The sequence below is a fragment of the Elaeis guineensis genome, chromosome 1 (assembly GCF_000442705.2).
Source record: "Elaeis guineensis isolate ETL-2024a chromosome 1, EG11, whole genome shotgun sequence".
Lineage (NCBI taxonomy): Eukaryota > Viridiplantae > Streptophyta > Magnoliopsida > Arecales > Arecaceae > Elaeis > Elaeis guineensis.
In genome coordinates this window covers 23,132,372-23,148,571 of record NC_025993.2, presented here as the reverse complement: position 1 = coordinate 23,148,571, position 16,200 = coordinate 23,132,372, and the positions used below count along the sequence as shown (strand labels likewise).

General features: G+C 33.0%; 1 protein-coding gene across 9 annotated transcripts in view; it reads right to left on the bottom strand.

Moving 5' to 3' along the window:
- LOC105035040 (uncharacterized) overlaps positions 1–15,857 on the bottom strand; it is a 151,412-nt gene extending 135,555 nt beyond the window's left edge. Inside the window, exons 1-13 of one of the 9 annotated variants that reach the window (XM_073251350.1) lie at positions 15,587–15,857; positions 14,349–14,762; positions 13,720–13,866; positions 13,005–13,151; positions 12,639–12,785; positions 12,272–12,418; positions 11,306–11,452; positions 9,973–10,119; positions 8,640–8,786; positions 7,307–7,453; positions 6,345–6,491; positions 4,244–4,390; positions 1,099–3,531 (exon numbers count right to left, since the gene is read on the bottom strand). In XM_073251350.1, the coding sequence (XP_073107451.1) occupies positions 1,202–3,531; positions 4,244–4,390; positions 6,345–6,491; positions 7,307–7,453; positions 8,640–8,786; positions 9,973–10,119; positions 11,306–11,452; positions 12,272–12,418; positions 12,639–12,785; positions 13,005–13,151; positions 13,720–13,866; positions 14,349–14,762; positions 15,587–15,617 (4,245 nt within the window). In that variant the 5' untranslated portion in view covers positions 15,618–15,857 and the 3' untranslated portion in view covers positions 1,099–1,201. Of the gene's footprint in view, positions 1–1,098; positions 3,532–4,243; positions 4,391–6,344; positions 6,492–7,306; positions 7,454–8,639; positions 8,787–9,972; positions 10,120–11,305; positions 11,453–12,271; positions 12,419–12,638; positions 12,786–13,004; positions 13,152–13,719; positions 13,867–14,348; positions 15,515–15,586 lie in introns of those variants that run through there. The other 8 variants (XM_073251369.1, XM_073251365.1, XM_073251364.1 and 5 more) reach the window with 8 other exon arrangements.
- Positions 15,858–16,200: the final 343 nt, after the last annotated feature.

Sequence of the window (16,200 nt, the reverse complement as noted above, 5' to 3'; positions counted from 1 at the left end):
TGAGCAATTACTTCTCATGAGATTAATTCTTGTTACATTGGCAGAAGTATAAGCAATTTGAGGAGCAGCTGCCTGTGTAATGGAAAATCATTTCCAAAGACAGACGACCTTGGATGAAGGTGACTCACTAACTGTTATTAGGTGGAGGTGAGAAAGATCTGCTCCATCTGAAGCCCACCATCCATGCTTACTGGATCTGTGACAGGTGTTGCAGGTGCTCGTTATGTGTTAGGCAGTGTGATCACCTGGTCTGATTGTATTCCTCCGAACTCGGCTGACATCATCCATGGAGAAAGATCTGATAGTGTACTTCATACGCCAGGCTTGTTCTACTCTTCCTAACCAAGAAGTGAAAAAAACCAATCCTTGAAATCTCGCCCATCTAAACAAACTATTGTGGAGAACAAAAGCTTATGTTCAGTCTATTGTATGCCGAGGTCTCGTAACTGATCCAAATTTGTGATAGGTTGGTTAATTGCTTAAGCAAGCTGATTGTGGGTGGTTTGCTGGTAGTTCAATGTCCTTTTCTTGTATGGAAGAAGGTAAAAATAAAAAAGAGTAAGAAAGTCAATAATCAAATTCAATTCCTCGCCTTCATAGGTGAAAAATTAAATTTTCTTTGGTGATGAATTAGACCTCAAACCCAAAAATTGTCAATGGTAGCATAGTAATTCCTCATTTTACAGAAAAATTTATTTAGGTTTATTTTCGATTCCTCCCGAACTTGTAGCTTTGCAAGCATAAGATTTATATGCGGCACAGAAATGTGGTAGTCTTGGTCGAGGGTCAATTTTAATTGCCCCCACCATGAAGGTGACATTGGCATTTTAGGTGATAAGTTTGACACAAGTTGTCATGGTTCATAATCATTGATTACAAGAGTTTGGAAGAAAATTTATGAAAGCCATACAGCCATACAGTGTGGTAGGTCTGGTATGATCAGAGACAATGGAATAGAATTGGATATAAACATCTTCATAACAACCTATAATTGATTGCTGAAAAGCATATGAGTGATATAACCATTCAAAAAAATACAGGATCTGTACGTAGATAAAAATTAGGGAAAAAGCCATGAAAAGCTATATCAAGCTTGACTGCATCGAAGATTTCAAAATGCTATATAGAACGGAAGCTTGCTTTGTTTTATTACAAAGTGCCCAAAAAAGGCTTCTCTAAAATGCAAAAGGTACTGTTTATCTCACTTGCGATTCCGCTGCATGCAAATCCATTTATCTACTGCCATTAAGATTCTTTCAGTCAATAAGTCCACATAACCATTCATTATACTGCGAATGTGCTGCCCTGTGTGATGACATAACAAAAATGAAATACAACCCCAGAAGCCAGCCGCGAATGAAGCTACAAGTATTGCAAAGAAGATGGCATCATCCACACTGCTATCATCTTGGTTTTCTTCTACTTCAACAGTGGGACTTGAGTCAGAGGTGCAAGTCTTCTCTAGTGGCGGCCCATGTAATCCAATATTACCCTCATAGCTACTCACGTTAAATGTGGCAAATTGATCTTTGAAATCCGGTGTACATCCAGATAAGATATTGTAGGCCACTGAAAAGACCTCTAAGAACTTTAGTTGAGTCAATTGCGAAGGTATCACACCACTCAACTGATTGTGTGATAAATCCAAGCTCTCAATCTGATGGAGTTTTGAGAAAGTTTGTGGGATTGGACCTGTTAGCTGATTGTGTGATAGATTCAATTGTACAAGCTCATCCAGATTTCCAATTTCTAGTGGGATGTTTCCAGTCAGCTTGTTTGCTGACAAATCAATTGCAGACATCAGAACCAAATAATCCGTTCTGTAGGCATATAAGTTGCCTTTGCTGATGAGGTCTACAATCATTATCTCAGTTATGTAAGACTCCACACCCGTATTGACTTCCCATCGACTACCAAAACCCAATTCGCCAACGACAGACAAATATTGATGTGCTGAATCAGATTTTCTGAAGTGCATTTTGCCAAAGCAAGAGGGTATTGATCCTGAAATATTGTTTTGCGAAAGATCCAGAACATGTAAAGACTGTAGCTTGCATAACTCAATTGGTACAGGGCCTTCAAGTGAGTTTCCACTAAGAACAAGAATCTCCAAAGGTATATTTTCTCCTATCTGTCTTGGCAGTTTACCTGAAAGCTGGTTATTGCTGACATCCAATGCTGTAAGGTCTGAAATATTAAAATAATTACTTGGAATTGTGCCTGTTAAAGCATTCCCAGTGAACTTGAGAAGCACTAGTTCGGATGATTGGAAGCAATGAGGTAATGGCCCGGAGAGGTTATTATGGGATAAGTCTAACACGTAAAGAAATGTTAGATTACATATATGATTTGGTATTTGGCCATGGAAATGATTTCCTGCGAGGTTGAGACTAATTAGACTGGAAACAAGTCCTATACTCTGTGGAATTGTACCCGATAATTGGTTATTGTGGACATCCAATAGCGATAATGGTTGTGATAGAATGCTCCGCAACGTTCCGGTAAAATTGTTCCCATCCAAATAAATATGTGAAGGAAGACCAAGACTATGATTTGGACAACGTAACTGCCCATGCAATTTGTTGTTGGAAAGCTTCAAGACAATCAAATTAGGACCCATCAGGTGAGTTGGTACTTCACCGGATAATAGATTATTGGATAAATCCAAAAAATATAGAGAATTCATACTTCCAAATGATGAAGGAATATTTTTAGTTAGATAATTTGAGGATAAATTTAGGGCCTCCATATATGAAAATATTGTGCCGATGTCTGTAGGAATCGATCCATTGAGCAAATTCATAGAGATATCAATTTGGGACATGCTTGTATTCAGATGCTTTGGGAATTGAAACTCACCCTTTATTGAGTTGTTTCTCAAGTTGAGAAATATCAGTCTAGTTAGATTTTTGAACAACCAATTGGGAAAATTTCCTCTCAAGTTATTGTGGGAAAGATCAAGAGCTTGTAACATGCATTGGGAAGCAATAAAAGATGAGGAAGCATGGAGGTTCGCATCAAGGTTACAATGTGACAAGATGAGGATCCGTAGCTGCAAGGATGGAACAAACTTTCCTCTGTCAAGATGTATAAATAATTCCTCATTGTTTGACAAGTCGATATATTCTAGCCTTGAAAGATTACCAAAGGAGGAAAATGAGAAATGCCCATCAAATAGGTTATAAGAAAGATCTAGATACTGAAGTGAAACAAGACCTGCAAAGATGCGTGCTGGAATATTACCCTTCATCAGGTTATTAGAAAGATCTAAATATTGAAGAGAAACTAGTTTTGAAGGATTAGCAAAGGAGGAAAATGAGAAATGCCCATCAAATAGGTTGTGAGAAAGATCTAAAGATTTAAGAGAAACAAGACCTGCAAAGATGCATGCTGGAATATTACCCTTCATCAAGTTATTAGAAAGATCTAAATATTGAAGAGAAACTAGTTTCTTTAGAGATAACGGAAGACTTCCATTTAGTTGGTTGCCAGAGAGATCCAAATGACGTAGGTTCTCCAGTCTACTGAGCGCTGCAAAAAAAGGAAGAAAATTGAAAACAAATGAAACTTTTTGCTCCATAATATGAATAAGGTTAAAAGACTTGTGACTCAATACTCGTTTACTCCTCATTTTTTGACTTCGATGAGTCAACATGGTCACTCATGCCAGTCATGCATGCTAAATAAATACTATAAATGAAATATAAAAACAGAATAGATTAAAAAATGGTTAAAACTATGCAGTATTCTAGCGAAATAACATTCCAAAATTATGATAAAACAATATCCACTTAAATTTTATATGCTCCATTCGCTTATTCTAAATAACTAACTAAATATGGCTACGCGTGATGTGAACTTACTCGAGTATTTGATAGAATTGATGTTTAAAATTACAAGAAAATAAAAAAAGCAAAATGCCTTAATGCTTGATATGATGAAGCCAGCTTATAAATGTCATTTTATTAAAAGTGGGGAACACAAGTTTGGTGAGTTTTCTAATTAATTTGGCCAAGTTAACTAACTCAAGATAGACTCTAGCCAGACTTGGCTAAGTCATAATTCTGCTTTTAAGCTTTGCAACTGATATGAATTTTGACTCACTAGACTGAAAAAATGATTCAGCTTGGCCAAGCCTTCTGTCAACATGTGTAGGTTTTTTTATCTTGAATATGGGGAAATTTGTGAGCTCTAAAAAAAAATAAAATTGCTAAACTCTTAGACAAAGGAATAAGCATTATACCTTGTGAAGGCACTGAACCTGTTAGACTATTTTGACCCAAATATAAGGAATTAAGGGAAGATAAATTTCCCAAGGCTATGGGTATCCCTCCTGTGAGCTGATTAAATCCAAGATCAAGCACTCTAAGCTTCCGCATTCCCAGAAGGCCTGAAATATAGAGACATAAATATAAACAAAGAAGATAATATAAACCATTACACCTAATGTGTTGATGGTCTAATGATAGCAATAATTGCAGATAACTTTGCAAGTAATCACCTTCCATATTAAGTGTACCATTTAGAATGTTTTGGCTTAGATTTAGAACACTAAGTGAAGATAGATTTTTGACAGACTATGGAATAGTTCCAATGAGGTTGTTATAGCTAAGATCAAGGATTTTTAATTTTTTGAATCTTGATATATCTTTTAAATATAGAGTTCCCAAAGAAAATGAATCTAAATAAAACATATTTACAATAAAAAGATGGAAAATATGCATAGATTGATAAACTTGGAAAAACAAGTGGGACAAGGGAGAGGCTGACATAAACCAAGGAGATAATAAATAACCCATTATATTCAATATGTTAATGGTCTCGCAATAGAGAAATAATTGCATAAGATTTTTTAAATTATTACCTTGCACATCAAGTATGCTATTTAGCATTTTAACCGCTAGATATAGGGCACTGAGTGAAGATAGATTTTTAAACAATAATAGAATAATTCTAGTGAGGAAGTTATAGCTAAGATCAGGGACTTTTAACTTTTTGAATCTTGATATATCTTTCCAATCCAAATCTCCTAAAGAAAATGAATCTAAACAAAAAATATTTACAAAAAGAGAATGGAAAATATGAATAAACTGAAAAAGTTAGAGAAACAAGTTAGATGATGGAGTAGGTAATATAAACCAAGAAGATAATATATGACCCATTATACTCAATGTGTTAATGGTCTTGTAACATAGAAGTAATTACATAGGAGCCTTTAAGTTATACTTGGTAAATCAAGTGTGCCATTTAGCATGTTGCTTCCTAGAGATAGGGCACTAAATGAAGATAGATTTTTAAAAGATAATGGAATAGTTCCAATGTGACATAAAAGAAAAAAAAAAGAATGGTTCCAATGAGCCTGTTATCACTGAAATCAAGGATTTGCAACTTTTTGAATCCTAATATGTCTAACAAATACAAAGTTCCTAAAGAACGTGAATCTAAATCAAAAATATTTTTAACAAGAGGATGAAAATATGAATAAAGTGAAAAAAATTAGAGAAAAAGTTGAATGAAGGCGAGCCTAACATCAACCATAAGATAGTATAAATCGTTATAATCAATGTGTTAATGGTCTCATAACAAAAAAAAAATGCATAGGAGTCTTTTTGCTAATATGCATATCAAGTGTGTCATTCAACATGTTGCCTTCCAGAAAAAGAAAACTAAGTGAAGATAGATTTTCAAAAGATAATAGAATAGTTCCAGCGAGCCAATTATCACTGAGATTAAGAATTTCCAACTTTCTAAATTCTGACATATATGTCAAATATAATTTTTTGAAAATAATGAATCTAGATAAAAATATTTAAAACAAGATAATAGAAAATATGTATACACTTAAAAAATTAGAGAAACAAGTTCCATGAGGAAGATGATGACATAAACGAAGAAGGCAACATATAACTCATTATACTCAAAATATTAATGATCACAAAATAGAGAAATAATTACACAGGGACATTTAAGTTATTGCCTTAAACATCAAGTGTGTCATTTAGCATTTTGCTCCAGAGATATAGGGCACTGAGTGAAGATAGATTTTTAAGATACAATGGAATAGTTCCAATGAGGCTATTATCACTGAGATCAAGAATTTCTAGCTTTTTGAATCTTGATTTATCTAACAAATACAAAGTTTTCAAAGTAAATGAATCTAAATAAAAAATATTTGCAACAAGAGGATGGAAAATATGAATAGATTGAAACAATTGGAGAAATAAGTTGGATCAGGAAGATGCGGACATATATTAACCAAGAAGACTATATATAACTCATTATACTTAATATGTTAATGGTCTCGTAATAGAGAAATAATTACATAGGAGAGTCTAAGTCATTACCTTGCATATGAAGTGTGCCATTTAATATGCTCCTCCTTAGATATAGGGCACTAAGTGATGATAGATTTCCAAACAATAATGGAATAGTTCCAGTGAACTTGTTATAGCTGAGATCAAGGATTTTCAACTTTCTGAATCCTAATTTATCTGCCAAATATAAAGTTTTCAAGAAAATAAATCTAAATAATAAGTATTTACAACAAGAGCGTAGGAGACATGAATAAACTAAAAGGATTGGAGAAGCAAGTTGGATGTGGGAGAGGTTGACATAAATTAACCAAAAAGATAATATATAACTCATTATACTTAATATGCTAATGGTCTCGTAATAGAAAAATAATTGTACAAGAGCCTCTAAGTGATTATCTTGCATATGAAGTGTGCCATTTAGCATGTTGTCCAATAGATATAGGGCATTAAGTAAAGATAGATTTTTGAGATATAATGAAATGCTCCCAATGAAGCTGTTATCACTAAGATCAAGGATCTTCAACTTTCAGAATCCTGATTTATCTGCCAAATATAAAGTTTCCAAAGAAAATGAATCTAAATAATAAGTATCTACAACATGAACATAAAAGATATGAATAAACTAAAAGTTTGGAGAAGCAAGTAGGATGTAAGAGAGGCTGACATAAATTAACCAAGAAGACAATAAGATCTTTTAGATATAATGGAATAGTCCCAATGAGGCTGTTATCGCTGAGATCAAGAATTTCTAACTTTTTGAATCTTGATTTATCTGCCAAATACAAAGTTCGCAAAGAAAGTAAGTATAAATAATAAGTATTTACAACATGAGCATAGAAGATATGAATAAACCAAAAGGATTAGAGAAGCAAGTTAGATGTAGGAGAGGCTGACAAAAATTAACCAAGAAGATAATATATAACTCATTATACTTAATATGTTAATGGTCTCGTAATAGAAAACTAATTGCACAAGAGCCACTAAGTGATTACCTTGCATATGAAGTGTGCCATTTAGCATGTTCTGCGATAGATATAGGGCATTAAGTGAAGATAGATTTTTGAGATATAATGGAATAGTCCCAGTGAGACTGTTACCACGAAGATCAAGGATCTTCAACTTTCTGAATCCCGATTTATCTGCCAAATACAAAGTTCTCAAAGAAAATGAATCTAAATAATAAGTATTTACAACATGAGTATAAAAGATATGAATAAACTAAAAGTTTGGAGAAGCAAGTTGGATGTGAGAGAGGCTGACATAAATTAACCAAGAAGATAATAAGATTTTTCAGATATAATGGAATAGTCCCAGTGAGGTAGTTATCACTGACTGAGATCAAGAATTTCTAACTTTTTGAATCCTGATTTATTTACCAAATGCAAAGTTCGCAAAGAAAGTAAATCTAAATAATAAGTATTTACAACATGAGCATAGAAGATATGAATAAACTAAAAGGATTGGAGAAGCAAGTTAGATGTAGGAGAGGCTGACATAAATTAACCAAAATGATAATATATAACTCATTGTACTTAATATGTTAATGGTCTTGTAATAGAAAAATAATTGCACAAGAGCCTCTAAGTGGTTACTTTGCATATGAAATGTGCCATTTAGCATGTTGTGCCATAGATATAGGGTATTAAGTGAAGATAGATTTTTGAGATATAATGGAATAGTCCCAATGAGGCTGTTATCACTGAGATCAAGGATCTTCAGCTTTCTGAATCCTGATTTATCTGTCAAATACAAAGTTTCCAAAGAAAATGAATCTAAATAATAAGTATTCACAACATGAGCATAGAAGAAATGAATAAACTAAAAGTTTGGAGAAGCAAGTTGGATGTGAGAGAGGCTGACATAAATTAACCAAGAAGATAATATATAGCTCATTATACTTAATATATCAATGGTTTCGTAATAGAGAAATAATTGCACAGGAGCCTTTAACTGATTACCTTGCATATGAAATGTGCCATTTAGCATGTTGCCTCCTAGATATAAGGCATTAAGTGAAGACAGATTTTTCAGATATAATGGAATAGTCCCAGTGAGGCTGTTATCACTGAGATCAAGAATTTTTAACTTTTTGAATCCTGATTTACCTACTAAATACAAAGTTTGCAAAGAAAATAAATCTAAATTATAAGTATTTACAACATGTGCATAGGAGATATGAATAAATTAAAAGGATTGGAGAAGCAAGTTAGATGTAAGAGAGGCTGACATAAATTAACCAAAAAGATAATATATAACTCATTGTCCTGAATATGTTAATGGTCTCGTAATAGAAAAATAATTGCACAAGAGCCTCTAAGTGATTACCTTGCATATGAAGTGTGCCATTTAGCATGTTGCCCCTTAGATATAGGGCATTAAGTGAAGATAGATTTTTGAGATATAATGAAATAGTCCCAGTGAGGCTGTTATCACTAAGATCAAGGATCTTCAACTTTCTGAATCCTAAATTATCTGCCAAATACAAAGATCCCAAAGAAAATGAATCTAAATAATAAGTATTTACAACATGAGCATAAAAGATCTGAATAAACTAAAAGTTTGGAGAAGCAAGTTGGATGTGAGAGAGGCTGACATAAATTAACCAAGAAGATAATAAGATTTTTCAGATATAATGGAATAGTCCCAGTGAGGTAGTTATCACTGACTGAGATCAAGAATTTCTAACTTTTTGAATCCGGATTTATCTACCAAATGCAAAGTTCGCAAAGAAAGTAAATCTAAATAATAAGTATTTACAACATGAGCATAGAAGATATGAATAAACTAAAAGGATTGGAGAAGCAAGTTAGATGTAGGAGAGGCTCACATAAATTAACCAAAAAGATAATATATAACTCATTGTACTTAATATGTTAATGGTCTTGTAATAGAAAAATAATTGCACAAGAGCCTCTAAGTGATTACTTTGCATATGAAATGTGCCATTTAGCATGTTGTGCCATAGATATAGGGCATTAAGTGAAGATAGATTTTTGAGATATAATGGAATAGTTTCAATGAGGCTGTTATCACTGAGATCAAGGATCTTCAACTTTCTGAATCCTGATTTATCTGCCAAATACAAAGTTTCCAAAGAAAATGAATCTAAATAATAAGTATTTACAACATGAGCATAGAAGATATGAATAAACTAAAAGTTTGGAGAAGCAAGTTGGATGTGAGAGAGGCTGACATAAATTCACCAAGAAGATAATATATAGCTCATTATACTTAATATGTCAATGGTTTCGTAACAGAGAAATAATTGCACAGGAGCCTTTAACTGATTACCTTGCATATGAAATGTGCCATTTAGCATGTTGCCTCCTAGATATAAGGCATTAAGTGAAGATAGATTTTTCAGATATAATGGAATACTCCCAATGAGGCTGTTATCACTGAGATCAAGAATTTCTAACTTTTTGAATCCTGATTTACCTACTAAATACAAAGTTTGCAAAGAAAATAAATCTAAATTATAAGTATTTACAACATGTGCATAGAAGATATGAATAAACTAAAAGGATTGGAGAAGCAAGTTAGATGTAAGAGAGGCTGACATAAATTAACCAAAAAGATAATATATAACTCATTGTACTGAATATGTTAATGGTCTCGTAATAGAAAAATAATTGCTCAAGAGCCTCTAAGTGATTACCTTGCATATGAAGTGTGCCATTTAGCATGTTCTGCGATAGATATAGGGCATTAAGTGAAGATAGATTTTTGAGATATAATGGAATAGTCCCAGTGAGGCTGTTACCACTGAGATCAAGGATCTTCAACTTTCTGAATCCTGATTTATCTGCCAAATACAAAGTTCTCAAAGAAAATGAATCTAAATAATAAGTATTTACAACATGAGCATAAAAGATATGAATAAACTAAAAGTTTGGAGAAGCAAGTTGGATGTGAGAGAGGCTGACATAAATTAACCAAGAAGATAATAAGATTTTTCAGATATAATGGAATAGTCCCAGTGAGGTAGTTATCACTGACTGAGATCAAGAATTTCTAACTTTTTGAATCATGATTTATCTACCAAATGCAAAGCTCGCAAAGAAAGTAAATCTAAATAATAAGTATTTACAACATGAGCATAGAAGATATGAATAAACTAAAAGGATTGGAGAAGCAAGTTAGATGTAGGAGAGGCTGACATAAACTAACCAAAAAGATAATATATAACTCATTGTACTTAATATGTTAATGGTCTTGTAATAGAAAAATAATTGCACAAGAGCCTCTAAGTGAATACTTTGCATATGAAATGTGCCATTTAGCATGTTGTGCCATAGATATAGGGCATTAAGTGAAGATAGATTTTTGAGATATAATGGAATAGTCCCAATGAGGCTGTTATCACTGAGATCAAGGATCTTCAACTTTCTGAATCCTGATTTATCTGCCAAATACAAAGTTTCCAAAGAAAATGAATCTAAATAATAAGTATTTACAACATGAGCATAGAAGATATGAATAAACTAAAAGTTTGGAGAAGCAAGTTAGATGTGAGAGAGGCTGACATAAATTAACCAAGAAGATAATATATAGCTCATTATACTTAATATGTCAAAGGTTTCGTAATAGAGAAATAATTGCACAGGAGCCTTTAACTGATTACCTTGCATATGAAATGTGCCATTTAGCATGTTGCCTCCTAGATATAAGGCATTAAGTGAAGATAGATTTTTCAGATATAATGGAATAGTCCCAGTGAGGCTGTTATCACTGAGATCAAGAATTTCTTACTTTTTGAATCCTGATTTACCTACTAAATACAAAGTTCGCAAAGAAAATAAATCTAAATTATAAGTATTTACAACATGTGCATAGAAGATATGAATAAACTAAAAGGATTGGAGAAGCAAGTTAGATGTAAGAGAGGCTGACATAAATTAACCAAAAAGATAATATATAACTCATTGTACTGAATATGTTAATGGTCTCGTAATAGAAAAATAATTGCACAAGAGCCTCTAAGTGATTACCTTGCATATGAAGTGTGCCATTTAGCATGTTGCCCCTTAGATATAGGGCGTTAAGTGAAGATAGATTTTTGAGATATAATGAAATAGTCCCAGTGAGGCTGTTATCACTAAGATCAAGGATCTTCAACTTTCTGAATCCTAATTTATCTGCCAAATACAAAGATCCCAAAGAAAATGAATCTAAATAATAAGTATTTACAACATGAGCATAAAAGATATGAATAAACTAAAAGTTTGGAGAAGCAAGTTGGATGTGAGAGAGGCTGACATAAATTAACCTAGAAGATAATAAGATTTTTCAGATATAATGGAATAGTCCCAGTGAGGTAGTTATCACTGACTGAGATCAAAAATTTCTAACTTTTTGAATCCTGATTTATCTACCAAATGCAAAGTTCGCAAAGAAAGTAAATCTAAATAATAAGTATTTACAACATGAGCATAGAAGATATGAATAAACTAAAAGGATTGGAGAAGCAATTTAGATGTAGGAGAGGCTGACATAAATTAACCAAAAAGATAATATATAACTCATTGTACTTAATATGTTAATGGTCTTGTAATAGAAAAATAATTGCACAAGAGCCTCTAAGTGATTACTTTGCATATGAAATGTGCCATTTAGCATGTTGTGCCATAGATATAGGGCATTAAGTGAAGATAGATTTTTGAGATATAATGGAATAGTCCCAGTGAGGCTGTTATCACTGAGATCAAGGATCTTCAACTTTCTGAATCCTGATTTATCTGCCAAATACAAGGTTTTCAAAGAAAATGAATCTAAATAATAAGTATTTACAACATGAGCATAGAAGATATGAATAAACTAAAAGTTTGGAGAAGCAAGTTGGATGTGAGAGAGGTTGACATAAATTAACCAAGAAGACAATATATAGCTCATTATACTTAATATGTCAATAGTTTCGTAATAGAGAAATAATTGCACAGGAGCCTCTAACTGATTACCTTGCATATGAAGTGTGCCATTTAGCATGTTGCCTCCTAGATATAAGGCATTATGTGAAGATGGATTTTTCAAATATAATGGAATAGTCCCAGTGTTGCTGTTATCAATGAGATCAAGAATTTTTAACTTTTTGAATCTTGATTTGTCTGCCAAATACAAAGTTTGCAAAGAAAATAAAACTAAATAATAAGTATTTACAACATGAGCCTAGAAGATATGAATAAACTAAAAGGATTGGAGAAGCATTTTAGATGTAAGAGAGGCTGACATAAATTAACCTAGAAGATAATATATAACTCATTGTGCTTAATATGTTAATGGTCTCATAATAGAAAAATAATTGCACAGGAGCCTCTAAGTGATTACCTTGCATATGAAGTGTGCCATTTAGCATGTTGCCCCCTAGATATAGGGCATTAAGTGAAGATAGATTTTTGAGATATAATGGAATAGTCCCAGTGAGGCTGTTATCACTGAGATCAAGGATCTTCAACTTTCTGAATCTTGATTTATCTGCCAAATATAAAGTTTCCAAAGAAAATGAATCTAAATAATAAGTATTTACAACATGAGCATAGAAGATGTGAATAAACTAATAGTTTGGAGAAGCAAGTTGGATGTGAGAGAAGCTGACATAAATTAACCAAGAAGATAATATATAGCTCATTATACTTAATATGTTAATGGTTTCGTAATAGAGAAATAATTGCATAGGAGCCTTTAAGTGATTACCTTGCACATGAAGGGTGCCATTTAGCATGTTGCCTCTTAGATATAGGGCACTAAGTGAAGATAGATTTCTAAACGATAATGGAATAGTTCCAGTGAGCCCGTTAAAGCTGAGATCAAGAATTTTCAATTTTTGGAATCCTGATATATCTGTCAAATACAAAGTTTCCAAAGAAAGTAAATCTAAATGAAAAATTTTTACAATAAGATGATGGAACATATGAATAGGCTAAAAAAATTAGAGAAACAAGTTGGATGAGGGAGAAGCTTACATAAACCAAAATGACAATATATATACTCAATGTGTTAATGGTCTTATAATAGAGAAATAATTAAATAGGTGCCTTTAAATTATTGCCTTGCACATCATGTGTACCATTTAGCATATTGTCCCTTAGATATATGGTACTGAGTGAGATAGATTTTTAAACAATAATAGAGTTGTCTTAGTGTGCCTATTATACTTGAGATTAAGGATTTTCAACTTTTTGAATCCTGATATGTCCATCAAATACATAGTTCCCAGCAAAAGTGAATCCAAATCAAAACTATTTACCGTAAAAGGATGGATAATATGAATAGACTGAAAAATTAGAGAAGCATATTGTATGAGGGAGAGGCTGACATTAACTAAGAAGATAATATATAATCCATCATGCTCAATGTGTTAATGATCTTGTAATAAAGAAATAATTACATAGGAGCATTAAGTTATTACCTTGCACATCAAGTGTGCCATTTAGATAGTTGCCTTGCAGATTTAGGACCCTAAGCGAAGATTGATTTTTAAAAGATAACGGAATAGTTCCAGTGAGTTGGTTATTGCTGAGATCAAGGATTTTCAACTTTTTGAATCTTGATATATCTGTTAAATACAAAGTTTCCAAAGAAAGTGAGTCTAAATAAAAAAAAATATTTATAGCAAGAGAATTGAAAATATGAAAAGACTAAAAAAATTAGAGAAGCAAGTTAGATGAGGGAGAGGCTAATATAAACCAAGAAAATATATAAACTATTATATTCAATATGTTAATAGTCTCATGACAAAGAAATAGTTGTAGATGACTCTGCAAGTTATTACCTTCTATATCAAGTGTGCCATTTAGCATGTTGCCTCCTAGATATAAAGCATGGAGGGAAGATAGATTCTTGAGATATAATGGAATGTTTTCATTGAGCTGATTATTATTGAGATCAAAGATTTCCAACTTTCTCAATCCTAATATGTCTATCAAATAGGAAGTTCCCAAAGAAGGTGAAGCTAAATCAAACATATTTATGATAAGATGATAGAAGATATGAATTGACTGAAATTGTAGAAACAAAGTAGATGAGTGAGAGGTTAACCTATCTGTGATTGCAATCCTCCAATATTAATGTTGGACAAGTCAAGTAGTCGGAGCTCATGAAAGGAGAAAAAAATGTTGAAATTCAATTGCCAATTCGCCAATTCATCATATTCTTCTAGGCTCGATAGCGTCAGCTTCATCACTTGATGTGTTCTATTGTTGCAAGTTACTCCCTCCCAAAGGCAGCAGTCTCTTTCTCTTCCCCATGTAGGTGGTGAAGGGAGGTTATTATGAAGGAGAGAATATCTAAGCTCTAATAGAGCTTCATACTCCTCCAAAGGACACTTGAAGCTGGGGCTACAGTTGCATAGAACTACAGTCAGTGAAGTCCATAACAAAATTGCTTGCCTTGAATAGGTGACAAAGTGGTACCAATTCCTCATTGGGGAGTGAATGTTGTAAGGCATGGTACCTAATACACATTTGCTTCTCATCTCGTCCTTGCACAATTCATATAAAAGCATAGAAGTATGGAAATCTGAGTCTACAGTGAAGTCAATGAACTAGTAGGTAGACTGCATAGTTTCCAAAAATGTCGTGTTCAATTCTTCAATGCCAAAACATTTTTTTGGGAAAAGAGATGGGCATGGAATCTAAACTGAGAATAATTATTAAAATTGAAAGCAAGTGAAGAGTAATATAGAGAATGGGATAACAAGTGAAAAAACAAACCAAAAAAAAAAATCAAAGACGAGTGATCAACTCACAAAAGTTAAAGGAGAAAAGCAAAAGTAGAAAAATATGGGGAACAATTTCTTGTAAGATCTAGAATCTACTTATTGATGATTAGAAGATTTTGTGGTAGAAACTTCATCTATAAGCATGGACTTCTAAATAAAATTTTTAATCTTTCCACATGCACCGACAAAATGTGTAGACTATCAAGTCTAAGTCTATATGGAAGAAAAGTATTTGTCATGATTTGTATAGGACTTCTTTTTCGTAGGAAAGCTATCCAGAGCTTTTCCACTAACTCTTGACGCAAAGTTTTTCCATAGAGTGATTGACTCTAGATATCTGTAAACCACCATATAGTCCATCTTTAACTACTATTCAAGAGGAGTAATATTTGAATGAACCATGTGAGGACCTATTATTTGTTGCACTTGATTTCATGGATGTTAATTAGGCACGAATCAAGCATATACTCTTCCTCAGCTCAAAACCTCTTCAAGTTGAACTTAACTCTTTTAAAGGTCTATTAATTAGTTTTAGCATCAATATGGGAGAACTTACCCTTTTCGCTTAGCCTCTCCAAGATGGACATCTGAGGAAGACCAGCTTACTCCTCTACCTACCTCCCAATGGACCGAAAAATCAGGGGAAGCTTCATGGAGGCGCTTTGCTTCGGGATCATCCTAGTGAGTTTGGATAGAGGCTGTCAAATCTCAAACTTCCAGCTCATCTCTGAGCTAAAGAAGCTACACCTGAACATGGTTAGGAACCTAAGTACTAAGGCCCCAACACATTTCTGGTCTCCCTCCCAAGCTGCCGTGAAGTCTATGGTGCCTATTTGATATTTAGTAAATAACCATATTTCTCATGCTGGGGTTATGTTATATATATAATAATAGAGCAAATAATCATTACAACATGATATTTAGTAATATAAGGGTTCATTATGCCATGAAGATAATGGCCATCCCCATTTTTAAAAGAATTTCTCTTGCTGTGTTGAAGACCAATGAGAGGTAGTTATTCTAGACCCTAAACCAAAAATACTATCTAATTACTAGGCTTCTATATATGCTAAGTTATGGAAGATACTAATGTGACCCTAAAGTAAATTGTCACATAACCAAACATCATAGTGTAGTTAGATATTTTATTTATTAATTATGTTCTTCTTT